Consider the following 12,654-nt stretch of genomic DNA (forward strand, 5'->3'; position numbering starts at 1 on the left):
GGGTTTTGCCATCATAAACCCATTTATGACACATTCATTAAATATAATTAACACAAATGACAACTCAGTCAATCAAATATTGATTAAAAAATGGGTTTATTACCCATTTTGACAGTTCTATTTAGAATGAACAAAACATCGCCTTCTGCTAAACATTTAATCCCAGGAGATCAGAAAGAGAGAGAGCAAGCTTTGTCACGGTGGAAACTATGGAAGGTCCCCAGGGCAAAACCCTAAAGCGCCTCCTCCTCGCACTCAACTGCGCCATGCTCTCCCTCGGCACATGCGGTGGCCCGCTCCTCATGCGCCTCTACTTCATCCGGGGTGGCGCCCGCGTGTGGCTCTCCAGCTGGCTCGAGACGGGTGGCTGGCCGATCATCTTCCTCCCCCTTGCGGTAGCCTACTTCCGCCGCCGCTCCGCCGAGGGCCCCTCCGCCCGCCTCATCCTAATGGACCCCATCCTCTTCGCCGCCTCGGCCATCATCGGGGTTCTCACGGGCCTCGACGACTACCTCTACGCGTACGGCGTAGCGCAGCTCCCCGTCTCGACGTCGGCCCTGCTCATTGCCACGCAGCTGGCCTTCACAGCTGGGTTCGCATTCTTGCTGGTGAGGCAGCGGTTCACGTCGTACTCGATCAACTCGATATTCCTGCTGACTATGGGGGCAGGGGTGCTGGCGATGCACACGAGCAGCGACCGGCAGGCGGGGGAGTCGGACAGGGCGTACTACGCGGGATTCTTCATGACGCTCGGGGCAGCGGTGCTGTACGGGTTCGTACTTCCGCTGGTGGAGCTGACGTACAAGAAGGCCAAGCAGGTGGTCACTTACTCGCTGGTCTTGGAGATTCAGCTGGTGATGTGCTTCTTCGCCACCGCTTTCTGCACCGTCGGCATGCTGGTCAACAAGGACTTCCAGGTTCTCGCTCTCTCTCAACCTGGACCCTTCCACATGGATTAGGTTTCATCACAATCGTTGGTCATGCTAAATCCACGTCGATTTCATGTAAAATCCACGTCAATATTATCTTAGAAATCGGATTACTCTAACCAAAATTATTATTCAGACAATATTTTCCTGAAAACAATTTATTACAAAGAATAATACTTTTATCGTCCATAAAAATATTTAGACATAAATTATTGTCGATTATAAAAACTTTTTTCATCATTTAATTCGAAAAATATTTCTCGAAATTATTCATTTTTCGCAAAAGAAACGGAGTATAAATCTTGCTCTTTCTTTTTTTCAGTCTCTTTTCATGAGACTTTAACAGCTTTTCCATAGATCAATAGTAATGGTTGATTGCTTTAATAAAACCATCCTGCAAAATTATCTTTTGAATCTGCTAGAGTGGATGATATTTGCATTGTAAGACAGTGACATTACTTCAGTCTCGTTCCATGGAAGCACCATAACTAAGAAACCACTGAAATGGGATGACATGAGACTATGATCAGAATCACATAAGGTTGCCCCCGACTTCATGTTTACGCAGGTGATTCCTAGAGAAGCAAGGGACTATGAGCTCGGAGAAGCCCAATACTACATGGTGCTCGTGTGGAACGCGATCATCTGGCAGTTCTTTTTCTTGGGAGCCATAGGAATCATCTTCTGTGCCTCCTCTCTATTCTCAGGTATCATGATCGCCGTGCTTCTCCCAGTCACTGAGATCCTAGCCGTCATATGCTTCCAGGAGAAGTTCCAGGTGGAGAAAGGCATGTCCCTCGCCCTCTCGCTCTGGGGCTTCGTTTCGTATTTTTATGGCGAATTCAAACTTGCCAAGAAGGAAAACGAGAGAGCAGCAGCAGCAGCAGCAGATTGGACCTCCAGAGACCAAAATGCATAAAAAAAAGAGGCCTTCTCCGAAGGCAAAAAATGAAAGACATGGTTCATACTTAGCCTGCTGTTGTGGTCTGTACTTTTTTGCCATCCTAGACAGTTCGATTTGTAATAACGTGAGGGAACAGAATAAAAAATCCATTCTAGAAAAAGAACGAGTTAAAGAAAACAAAACAGAACTGTAAATCGTTATTGCGGATCTGTGTTGCTTCTTATATACATGCTATAATGTAAAGTTGTCTGTTTGATTGTCTAATACATCCAACACCAAAATTTGGAGCTGCACTGCATGGAGACTCTGCTTTGGGCAGGAAACCAGCAATCTAGTGATGAGCAAGACAGAGGGACAATGACGAAAGCCATGGAGTTTCGGAATAAACCTCTTTGCTTTTTCATTTGTTTGCCCTCTTGTTTATGTTTCTCCCTTTTCATTCAAGTTGGATAGACGGAATTGACCAAAGAGAATCTTATCACATCTAATACGGTCGTGCTAATTGAGACAATGACATGGAATTGCCAGACCGATTGAAGGAGCTGATCAACAAATAAGTTCACATAATAAATCCGAGAATCCAATGTAAGACAGACACATTACTGAAATTTCTCTGCACAAGGTGTGGGTGGATTGTTCATGTAAGTTCAAGTCATGCATGATTGAGCCTAGTTTTGAAAATTAGTTACCACAGCCACAGAGACAGCTACAAGATGACATTTGACTAGTTTGAACCAAAAGACATGATGGAGTGGACTTCTTTTCTCTGGTAAATGAAATCGTCTTTCTCTGCAATTTACCTCAAGCTGGCATATTTAGCAATTAGCAGCCATTCTGGTCTAGACAACAAAAAAGGAAGAACAGAAAGCAATTCTCAGGCAATTAAATTCAGTTGATCACAAATTCGTGTCTGAATGCCCATTAATCTCTGATATTTTTTCCCCTATCCTTCACCATTATTTATATCGGGTGTTTTTTGTGGGGCGTGCATGTGATGTTGATCGGCCTGACTAGGAAAGAGCATCGTGATCGTCCTGAGAGTATTATAGTGAAGTTGTGTCGATTAGGTTCCTAGCTCATTGGATGGAACGCTCATTTAATAGATTGATTGATAAGGTGAGTTGATTATCTCTTGTTGATTAGAGTTTGAGCACTCATTGTTTCTAAAACGGTACTTTTTTTGCTTCAGAACGGATTTAGCAGTAACTTAGATTATGGTGCCATGTGGCAAATTTCTCTTCATCAATGCTGTCCCACAGGTTCGGCACCCTGGTCCATCAGCACATTGTGACCTTAACGAGTGTAAATTAACAGCGCGATTGTTGCTAATTCGCGGTAACTCAGACTTCACACGCGTCAACTCTGTCCTATCAGACCACTGAGGAAGAATCTTGCTTCCTCTCATTTTGCAGGAAAATAGAATAGAGTGAAAAAGAGACGAACAAAAATATCATGTCAGAGGAGAGTTTAAGTTTTATTTGCCTATGTGACAATACTTCTATCTTCTGTAAAAGGATTAAAAGCTCCATGATCAGTAATCGTTCAGCTTTTCTGATGTCAATTTCTGTTGTATGGCAATTCATTGGAACAAGAACTCCATCACTCTCTGTCTGGATTTTGAATGGAAAGCTTCAACATTTCTGAGCAAACATTGTCTGATTGTCATTGCAAGGTGAAAGTTGGTGTATTGCGCTCGTCAGAATGGAATCTTTGAGACAAAGCCGGATCAAACCCTTTGCTTTCCGATCGATCCGATCCCAGTCCTCAATCTCCTTTGGATCTGGCTGTTTGGAAGTTGCATCCGCTTCCTTGCCAATCACGACACTAGCCGTCGCAACAATCGGCCTTTCCCTGACCAGAGATCTCGATCACAAAGTAGGTCCTCCATCTTCATCTTCCACAGGTCGAACCGCATCCCATCGAATTTTTCTATCTCAATCCGTGACCCTCCTGACATCTCAGATAAACCCTAATTCCTCGACCTTAGCTCTGATACCAATAGAAAGGTGGTGCAGCGGGACCCCCGTGTCGGGGGCGCTGCCCCTGAACCCCCGCATTCCGTGTGCAGGGGTCACATGTCATCGGATCATACTTCGATTTCCCTAAACTCATGTGGGCGTGTTCGGTATGAGAAACAAGGGTCCCCGAAGTATTCGCCAACTCCAACACAAGGTGCACTATGCTTATTCACGTTAGATAGAGTAATATAACGCAAGCATACATTATGCTTTATTATCATGAGCTGGACATACTACACAATAGTCTGCAGTCCCTCTAAAGCTGTCCTAGAGAATTTGGAAAAGATCATTTCGATGAAGCGACGCACATCTTGTGGAACCCAGAATTGAGCTCTATCAGTTTAGGGGCACGCATTCCTTGATGACAGGTAGCTCCAGAAACCTCTTAAACCAAGCATCGAGCGAAGGCATGTTCTCAGCATTGATGAGACTGGTGCCAGTGATTTCCTCGACAATTCGAGCCCAACAGCCAATCCAGCCGGTAGCAACGTCCACAAAGTTTATCGTCTCGCCTCCAAAGAACAGCTTCCCCTCCAGTCCGCTCTCCAGGGTCTTCAGAGTCTCTCGAGCTTCTAACACAAGCTTCTGTTGCTCCTCGCCTTCGCTGCTGAACACAGCCATAATAGCCGGCACACACTGAGACAGGAACCGTCCATGTATTAGAGATCGACTCGTGATAACAAAATGTTCTTCTTTCAATCATTAGCAATACAATTTCGGGGTGGTACTTCACATCTACTATACTTTCAAGAATGGAGCTCCACTATGCGCGTGGTTCAAAAAGATTGACCCCAAAGCATTACTCTCGATACATGCATTACTCATCAATGATTTAAATCACAGTGATGAAAACGACGAAAGATAAATAGTAAGGCCGGTGCTAGATTGAACGGAAGAAGCACTCATTACTTTACCTTCTCACCCGCGAACTTGGCCCAGAATCGCGCTCTTGCTCACTCAGAGGGATCCTGGGGAAGGAGAGGGCTCTCCTTCCATGTCTCGTCAATGTATTCAAGTATCACAAGGGACTCCGCGATCGGCTTCCCGTGGTGGACGAGAACCGGGACCTTCTTGTGGACCGGATTGCACTGCAATAGCAGAGAGCTCTTCTTGTTGAGGAGATCCTCTTCCAAGTAGTCATAAGGGACTTGTTTCAGCTTCAATGCCCATATCACTCTCAGTGCATACGGGCTCCCCCAGAACCCAAGTAACTTCACCTCTCCTCCATCAGCCATTGTTGGTTTGTGCCAAAGCAAATGTTGACCCAGACCCGTCATTTATGTGGGGATTGCATGATCGAGCTTTGTTTTGACAATTCCTCAGACAAATGTAAGTGAAAAAATTTGCTTCTTAAGTATGAAAAGTCTTCGACCAAGGAAAAAAGTATGAAAACTACTTGCTTTATTGATTTTTATATGGTCAACTTTGGTGGGCTGAGTTAAGTCTTGCCTGACTTGTCCTCGGACGGATGATGCGTCGAAAAATCTAAGTATGTTGCCTAACGTGGAAGGTTGCTCTACCAATTCGTGATCAATTTGAGACTATCAATCTCTAGCAATAGCAGAAGGATTCTCCCATTGGTCTACCCCAACTTTATCACCTTAGGCTGATGTTTTTGGTTTGGTATTGGTATTCGCATTAATCTACCCCATTTGTAGAGTTTAGTAAATGATAGGATATATAACATAAGATATGGATATATATGACATTTGATGGAGTGTTTTGGTTTATATTGAATAAGATAGATCAAATGTGAATTGTATGTAAACATTTCAAGTTCAAAAAGAAAAAAACTCATCATCTTCTTGATGATGAACAATTGATTGAATAGGAAGATGATCACACGTGACCACCTCGACATGGTTACATCATGGGTGTTGGACCACCTCAAGATGATCTCCGATGCCCTTGCCCGAGGATGAATAGTTATGGTTGATTGCTCTGATAAAACTATCCCACGATTATCTTTTCAATCTGCTGGAGTGGATGATATTTGGATGGTAAGACAAAGACAATACTTTAGTCTCTTTCGATTGAAGTTCTATAATTAAAAAACCACTGAAAGGTGAAAACAAAAAACTATGACCAGAATGACATAAGGTTGGTCCCGACATTATGTTTACGCAGGCGATTCCTACAGAAGCAAGGAACTACGAGCTCAGAGAAGTCCGATACCTATGTGGTGCTTGTGTGGAACGCGATCATCTGTCAATTATTTTTCTTGGGAGCCATAGGAGTCATCTTCTCTGCCTCCTCTCTATTCTCAGGAATCATTATCGCTCTTCTTCTCCCGGTCACCAAGATCCTAGCCGTCATATGCTTCCAGGAGAAATTCCAGGTGGAGAAAGGCGTGTCCCTCACCCTCTCACTCTGGGGCTTTACTTCGTACTTCTACGGCGAATTAAACTTGCAAACAAGGAAAAAGAAGAAGCAGCAGCAGCAGCAGCAGATTAGACCTCCAGAGATCGAAATGCATTTACAAGGCCTTCAGGGCAAAAAAATGAGAGACAAGGTTCATACTTAGACAGCCGTTGTATCTGTCATAATTCTGGCCTGAGAGTGTCATATGAAAGTAACAAGAGGGCCTTCTACATTATTTACAAGGTGATTACTGTCAGCCTGCAATTGCATACTGTCCCGCAGCGCTGCCATTAGTGATCTGCATTGTAGCATAATTTATCGAGTCCATTTTTGCCATCTTAGAAACATGGATTTGTAACAACGTGAGGGAAAACAATAAAAAATCCATTCAAGAAAAAGGGCGAGTTAAAAGAAAAAAACAGAATTGTAAATCGTAATTGAGGATTTGTGTTGCTTCTTATATGCATGCGATAATGAAATGTGGTATGTTCGATTGTATAATACATCCAACACCAAAATTTGGAGCTGCACCACACAGAGACTCTGCTTTGGGCAGGAAAGCAACTATATAGTGATGAGCAAGACAGGGGGACAATGACAAAAGCCATGGAGTTTCAGAATAAACCTCTTTGCTTTTTCATTCGCAATTAGCCCTTTTGTTTATGTTTCTTCCTTTTCATTGAAGCTGAATAGCCTGAATTGACCGAAGAGAATCTTATTGCATCTAATACGGTCGTGGTAATTGAGACAATGACATGGAATCACCAGACTGATTGAAGCAGCTGATCAACAAATAAGTTGACATAATCATTCAGAAAATCCAATGTAACAGAGACACATTACTGGTGACTTTCTATTAGAAAAAATACTGTACTTCTAGATTTCTGGCCCTATTAATCGACCATTAAAGGTAGGGAGATCACCTTGCAGGATGGTGGCAAAGAAGTCAAAGATCATTTTTTGAGATACATCTAGCTTGTTCTTTGATATACGTTTAATTTCATATATAGGCCTTCACTTTGTCCACCAAACCAAACTACCAAGAAAGAAAAACCAAATTACAAAAAGCTCCAACAAAGTGAACAGGACACATTAAATTTCACAAATTTTGCTATCTTCCGACAAGAAATTCATAAGTTAGTAGCTGCTCTATGGTTAGATGATGATGACAACGATGCGATCTGCTTAATAAAAGCAGCACGTTTTTCCTTCTGCCATATCTACTTTTGTCTTAATGTTTACAGCTCTAAACTGACTGTTGAAACTATATAAAGATGAGAACACCGAACTCAATAGCTTCACATGTGACAGACTTAAAATTTACCTCTCTCACAACGGCAAGGGCAATTATTCATTACAATTAAATTTGTACCTGAATTCTATCAAGCTCTTGTTTTAAGTTTCATCACATCTTTCAATTAAGTAGCAATCATGCTGCTAGCCTGCTTTTATGGTTCGGTTTAAGTCAAAAGCCATTATAATGTGCTGCAACCATCGCAATTGATCTGTTTTTACGCAGCCAGTTGTGATGGTTAATCCTCTCTTTACTATTTCAGCAGATCTGGGAGAATCTTGTTTCGGTTAAACCTGGGAGCTGCATGTAAAATGTGCTTTGGTTGCATAAGGTACCTATGCTCAAGCTTGTGAATACCTCGGCTTTCAAAATGTTCCCAGTTTTGTAATGATGCTATCAAGCAGTTCATGCATCATATTAATGCGTCCAGAATATAAAATGAATGTACGGATCTCAACATGATTAGAAAGCCGAAGTGGTTTTCTGATGTCAGCCTAAGATCATGGCATGAGTCACCTTGAATATGGATGCCCAGAGTAAGACAAACGAAGAAGATTATTTTGCGCATATTAGTAAACTTTGCTAAACAGTTGCAAGTTTCCATGCTCTTTATGGTTATGTAGAATCTAGAAGTGAGGCGAACTGAAAAAGTTGGGGCATTTTATGGTTAACCTGTATCATCTGACTTTGGTCGCAAACTCGCTACTATGATGAGATGACCAAGCTTTACACTGCTTAATTTTAGTGCGAGAATCTGTTGCTGTTATCCAAGAAATGAAACAAAATAAGATTCCTTGTCCCAATTGACAACCTGTGAAATAAAATGCAAGAGCCGAGAAATTGGGTGTTGCTCGGAGAGGATTTACAAAGAGATTTTGGCTAGCCCTGAAACTAATGTTGAAAAGAATCTTTCTCCTTGTAGTTTTCTTGGTTATACGTTCTCAAATGGCTTTTATACTAAAAGGAAAGGGAGCTCTGAGCAGCAAGAATTCAGAAACCAAATGAATTAAGTATGAGTGGAATCTGCGGTGTGGGAGTCCAAATGTGGCAGATATAATAGAGTTTCCAAGGTTCTTGGTATAACTTGCGGAAGGTAAGGGTAGAGAGAGAACTGACTCATTGCCTGTGTGCAGTGTAGATGCGAGGAGGCAGATGCAATTTGAGAGACACAGCAAATGCTTAAGAAGGAACAGATGAAAGTCAGAACATGATCAAGGCCTTAATTCTACGAGGTTCTGCTGTGTTGAAACTTTGTCAAACACCTGGTACTTTACTTGCCCTTTTAAGATACTTTGAGAATCCTCGGAATCTTAGTAAAGTTCCATGTTGTTGTATCAAACATGTCAGTTGCTTGGGTCATTCGATTTTTTTTATATATATTATAGCCTGGGGTACATCTTGGGATGCCGGCTTCTTACATCTTTCATGGAGAGCAGAAAATCTAAATTGGATGATGAGACTATTTCTATGACGTAAGGACGGACGTTCTTGCAGGAATGAATTGTAGAACTTCAAGGTGATAGAATGGAAATCATCGGCATCTTAATCAGTTATTGATGGGTGTTCTTATTACCTAACATGCAACTCCTCTTTTGTAGAGCAAAAACATGTTATTTGGTTTTATTCTTTTACTTTCAATACATAAAGCTTTCTTGATTGACAGTTGAAATATAACCATATCAAGACCATAATAGGGAACACTAAATAAACATGTTCATAGAGCTATCGTCTTCTGGAGGCCAGAAATGGTAGCATGGACAAACATTCATGTGGATAGAGCCATCAACATCTTTTGCAGGCCTTCCTTGTGCTCTAGAATTGCGTCCCAGAGGGGTGCACGTTCCTTGATAATCGGTAGATCGATGAAGCTCTGAAACCAAGAATTGAGCAAAGACATGTCCTCTGCATCGACAAGGTTTATCCCTATGTGTACTTCCACCGCTCTTACACAACACCACATCGAGCCAGCAGCGATGTCCACAATATTGATAGTGTCGCCTCCAAAGAATGGCTTCCTCTCCAATCCTCCTTCCAGGATCTTCAAATTTTGTTGAGCTTCTTTTGCAGCCCTCTGTTGATCCTCTCCTTTCTTAGTGATCACACTCATAATTGTCGGCATGCACTGATCATCAAGGTATTAAATGGTGAGCAGCTAAATCTGGTAAATTTTGGGGAAATAAAAAAGCAGCACATAGTAAAAAGCATCTTCTCTTGCTGCAGCATTACCTTATCATCTACGAATTTGGCCCAGAAACGCGCTTTGGCCCTGTCATAGGTGTCTTGTGGAAGGAGTGCCTTCTGCTTCCATGTCTCATCGATATACTCAAGAATAACAAGTGACTCGGCAATCGGTCTTCCCTGATGGAATAGAATTGGAGTCCTCTTTTGAGCATGACTGTATTGCAAAAGCGTGGAACTATAGTTCACAAGATCTTCTTCCACGCACTCGTCGAACGCAACTTGTTTGAGCTTCAAAGCCCATAAGACTCTGATGGTAAAAGGGCTCGCCCAGAACCCAAACAACTTCACCTCGGCCATCTGTTGGTTTTCTTTCTGCAAAAGCTACTGTGATCTTGTGCTGATATTTATAGAAATTTCTCTTCACAAGGTGCGGGATGGATTGTTCATGTAAGTTTCCAGTCATGCATGAATGAGCCTAGTTTGGAATTTAGTCACCCCGGCCACAGGGCAACAAGATGAGATTGACTAGTACGAATCAAAAGAAAAGACGGAGTTGACTGACTTTTCGCCTGCATATGAAGTCGACAGTCTCAGCAATATACCTCAAGCTGGCAAATTTAGCAGCCATTCTAGTGTAGAAAATAAAAAACGAAGAACAGAAAGCAATTCTCAGGCAATTACTTTCAGTTGATCACAAATAAGTGTGTGTTATTGCATATTTATCTCTGGTATTTTTTCCCCTCTCCTTGATCATTCTTTTTATCAGGTGTTTTTGTGGAACATGTGGATGTAAACGGTATTGGTCGGCCTGAGAGCATTGAGATCGTCCTGAGATTGTTATAGTGAAGCTGTGTCGATTAGGTTCATGGTTGATTGAATGGACCACTCATTTAATAAGATTGATTTATAAGGTGGGTTGATCATCTCTTGTTGACTAGAGGTTGTGTACTCATTGTTTCAAACCATACCTTCTTTCTAGAGCAGCGATTGATTGGAAACTTAGATTATGATGCCATGTGACAAATTGCTCGTCATTGATGCTATCCTCACAGGTTCGCCGCACTAGTCCATCAGCACATTATGACTTTGACAAGTGTAAATTAACAATGCGATTGTTGCTAATTTGCGGTAAGTCAGACTTCGCACGCATCAATTCTCTGTCCTATCAGACCGCTGAGGAAGAATTTTGCTCTCTGTCATTTTGCTGGAGAATAGAATGGAGTGAAAAGGAGACGAATGAAATATCATATCAGAGGAGAGTCTAAAGTTTTAGTTGCCTGTATGACAATACTTCTATCATCTGTGATAGGGTATAAGCTTTATGATCAGGAATCGTTTCGCTTTTCTGATGTCAATTTCTGTTGTATGGCAATTCATCGCTTTTCTGATGTCAATTTCTGTTGTATGGCAATTCATCGGCACAAGAACCCCATCGCTCCATGTATCTGGATTTTGAATGGAGAGGTTCAACATGTATGAGCAAGCTGCACTATGCATATTCACGTAAGAGAGTAACATAACGGAAGCATACAATATGCTTTGTCATCAGATCATGCTATATTATCATGAGCTGGAGATACACAATCGTCTGCAGTCCCTTTAAAGCAGTCCTAAAGAATTTGGAAATGGTAGCGAAGAAAGATCATTTCAATGAAGCAAGGTACTTATTGAGGAACCCAAAATTGAGCTCTATCAGTTTATCCCATGGAGGCAAGCATTCCTTGATGACAGGTAGCTCCAGAAACCTCTTGGACCAAGCATCGAGTGAAGACATGTTCTCAGCATCGATGAGACTGGTGCCGGTGATTTCCTCGACCATTCGAGCCCAACAACCAATCCAGCCTGTAGCAACGTCCGCAAAGTTGATCGCCTCGCCCCCAAAGAACAGCTTCCCCTCCAGTCCGCTCTCCAGGTTTTTCAGGGTCTCTCGAGCTTCTAATACAAGCTTTCGTTGCTCCTCGCCTTTGCTGCAGAACACAGCCTTAATAGCCGGCAAACACTGTGACAGGAACCTTCCATGTATTAGAGATCGACTTGTGCTGACAAAATGTTCCTCTTTCAATCATTAGCGTTACAATTTCAGGGTGCTACTTCACATCTACTATACTCTCAAGAATGGAGCTCCTCTACGCGCGTGGCTCAAAAAGATTGATCTAAAGCATCCTACGGAGATTATTCTCAACAAAAGCATTACTCATCAACGATCTAAATCACATAGTGATGAAACCAACGAAAGATAAATAAATAAGGCTGGCGCATAGAGTGGAAGAAGCACTCGTTCCTTTACCTTGTCGTCCACGAATTTGGCCCAGAAACGCGCTCTGGCTCTCTCATAGGGGTCCTGGGGAAGGAGAGGGCTCTGCTTCCACGTCTCGTCGATGTATTCGAGTATCATGAGGGACTCCGCGATCGGCTTCCCGTGGTGGACGAGAACCGGGACCTTCTTGTGGACCGGATTGTAATGCAAGAGCAGAGAGCTCTTCTGGTTGAGGAGATCCTCTTCCAAGTAGTCGTAAGGGACTTGTTTCAGCTTCAATGCCCATATCACTCTCAGTGCATACGGGCTCCCCCACCACCCAAGCAACTTCACCTCTCCTCCATCAACCATTTTTGGTGTTTGTGCCAAAGCAATTGTTGACCCAGACCGTTACTTATGCGGGGATTGCGTGATCAAGCTTTGTTTTGACCATTGCTCAGACAAATGTAAGTGAAAAAATCTTCTTCTTCAGTATGAGAAGTCTTCAACCAAAACAAAAGTACGAAAAGGAACTCGCCGTCTTCTCGATGATGAACAATGATTGAATAGGAAGATGATCGCACGTGTCGCCCTGGCCCAAGGATGAATACCATCACTAGTTGGTCACACTTCCAAGCATAAAACGAGAGAGAGAGAGAGAGAGAGAGAGAGAGAGAGAGAGAGACAGAGAGAGATGGAAATATCTTATAACTTTAGATCTTGGCCACAAA

At 42.5% G+C, this 12,654-nt stretch overlaps 3 protein-coding genes and 1 pseudogene across 3 annotated transcripts; 1 reads left to right on the top strand and 3 right to left on the bottom strand.

Moving 5' to 3' along the window:
• Positions 1-131: 131 nt before the first annotated feature.
• LOC115675773 (purine permease 1-like) lies at positions 132-2,097 on the top strand. The gene is made up of 2 exons (XM_030598536.2): positions 132-917; positions 1,498-2,097. Exons 1-2 carry the CDS (start codon positions 210-212, stop codon positions 1,846-1,848), a joined length of 1,059 nt encoding a protein of 352 aa, XP_030454396.2. The 5' UTR covers positions 132-209; the 3' UTR covers positions 1,849-2,097.
• Positions 2,098-4,040: 1,943 nt separating this feature from the next.
• LOC115675774 (glutathione transferase GST 23-like) lies at positions 4,041-5,224 on the bottom strand (annotated as a pseudogene).
• Positions 5,225-9,096: 3,872 nt separating this feature from the next.
• Positions 9,097-10,233, bottom strand: LOC115675776 (glutathione transferase GST 23-like). The gene is made up of 2 exons (XM_030598538.2): positions 9,733-10,233; positions 9,097-9,628 (listed from the first exon to the last, which is right to left on the bottom strand). The coding sequence occupies exons 1-2, from the start codon at positions 10,042-10,044 to the stop codon at positions 9,272-9,274; spliced, it is 669 nt and encodes a 222-aa protein (XP_030454398.1). The 5' UTR covers positions 10,045-10,233; the 3' UTR covers positions 9,097-9,271.
• Positions 10,234-11,185: 952 nt separating this feature from the next.
• Positions 11,186-12,530, bottom strand: LOC115675775 (glutathione transferase GST 23-like). Its single transcript, XM_030598537.2, has 2 exons — positions 11,975-12,530; positions 11,186-11,686 (listed from the first exon to the last, which is right to left on the bottom strand). Exons 1-2 carry the CDS (start codon positions 12,293-12,295, stop codon positions 11,330-11,332), a joined length of 678 nt encoding a protein of 225 aa, XP_030454397.2. The 5' UTR covers positions 12,296-12,530; the 3' UTR covers positions 11,186-11,329.
• Positions 12,531-12,654: the final 124 nt, after the last annotated feature.

The sequence above is a fragment of the Syzygium oleosum genome, unplaced genomic scaffold, assembly GCF_021117445.2.
Source record: "Syzygium oleosum isolate NSW1041296 unplaced genomic scaffold, Sole_v2.1 Sole_v2.13, whole genome shotgun sequence".
In the NCBI taxonomy this organism is placed as follows: Eukaryota; Viridiplantae; Streptophyta; class Magnoliopsida; order Myrtales; family Myrtaceae; genus Syzygium; species Syzygium oleosum.

What these genes read in the sequence shown, in the direction of transcription:
- LOC115675773 (XM_030598536.2), top strand. Translation starts at nt 210, where the DNA reads ATGGAAGGTCCCCAGGGCAAAACCCTAAAGCGCCTCCTCCTCGCACTC. An exon ending in TGGTCAACAAGGACTTCCAG is followed by an intron (nt 918 to 1,497) that starts GTTCTCGCTCTC and finishes ATGTTTACGCAG; the next exon opens with GTGATTCCTAGAGAAGCAAG.
- LOC115675776 (XM_030598538.2), bottom strand. Translation starts at nt 10,044, where the DNA reads ATGGCCGAGGTGAAGTTGTTTGGGTTCTGGGCGAGCCCTTTTACCATC. An exon ending in CCAAATTCGTAGATGATAAG is followed by an intron (nt 9,629 to 9,732) that starts GTAATGCTGCAG and finishes CTTGATGATCAG; the next exon opens with TGCATGCCGACAATTATGAG.
- LOC115675775 (XM_030598537.2), bottom strand. Translation starts at nt 12,295, where the DNA reads ATGGTTGATGGAGGAGAGGTGAAGTTGCTTGGGTGGTGGGGGAGCCCG. An exon ending in CCAAATTCGTGGACGACAAG is followed by an intron (nt 11,687 to 11,974) that starts GTAAAGGAACGA and finishes TTCCTGTCACAG; the next exon opens with TGTTTGCCGGCTATTAAGGC.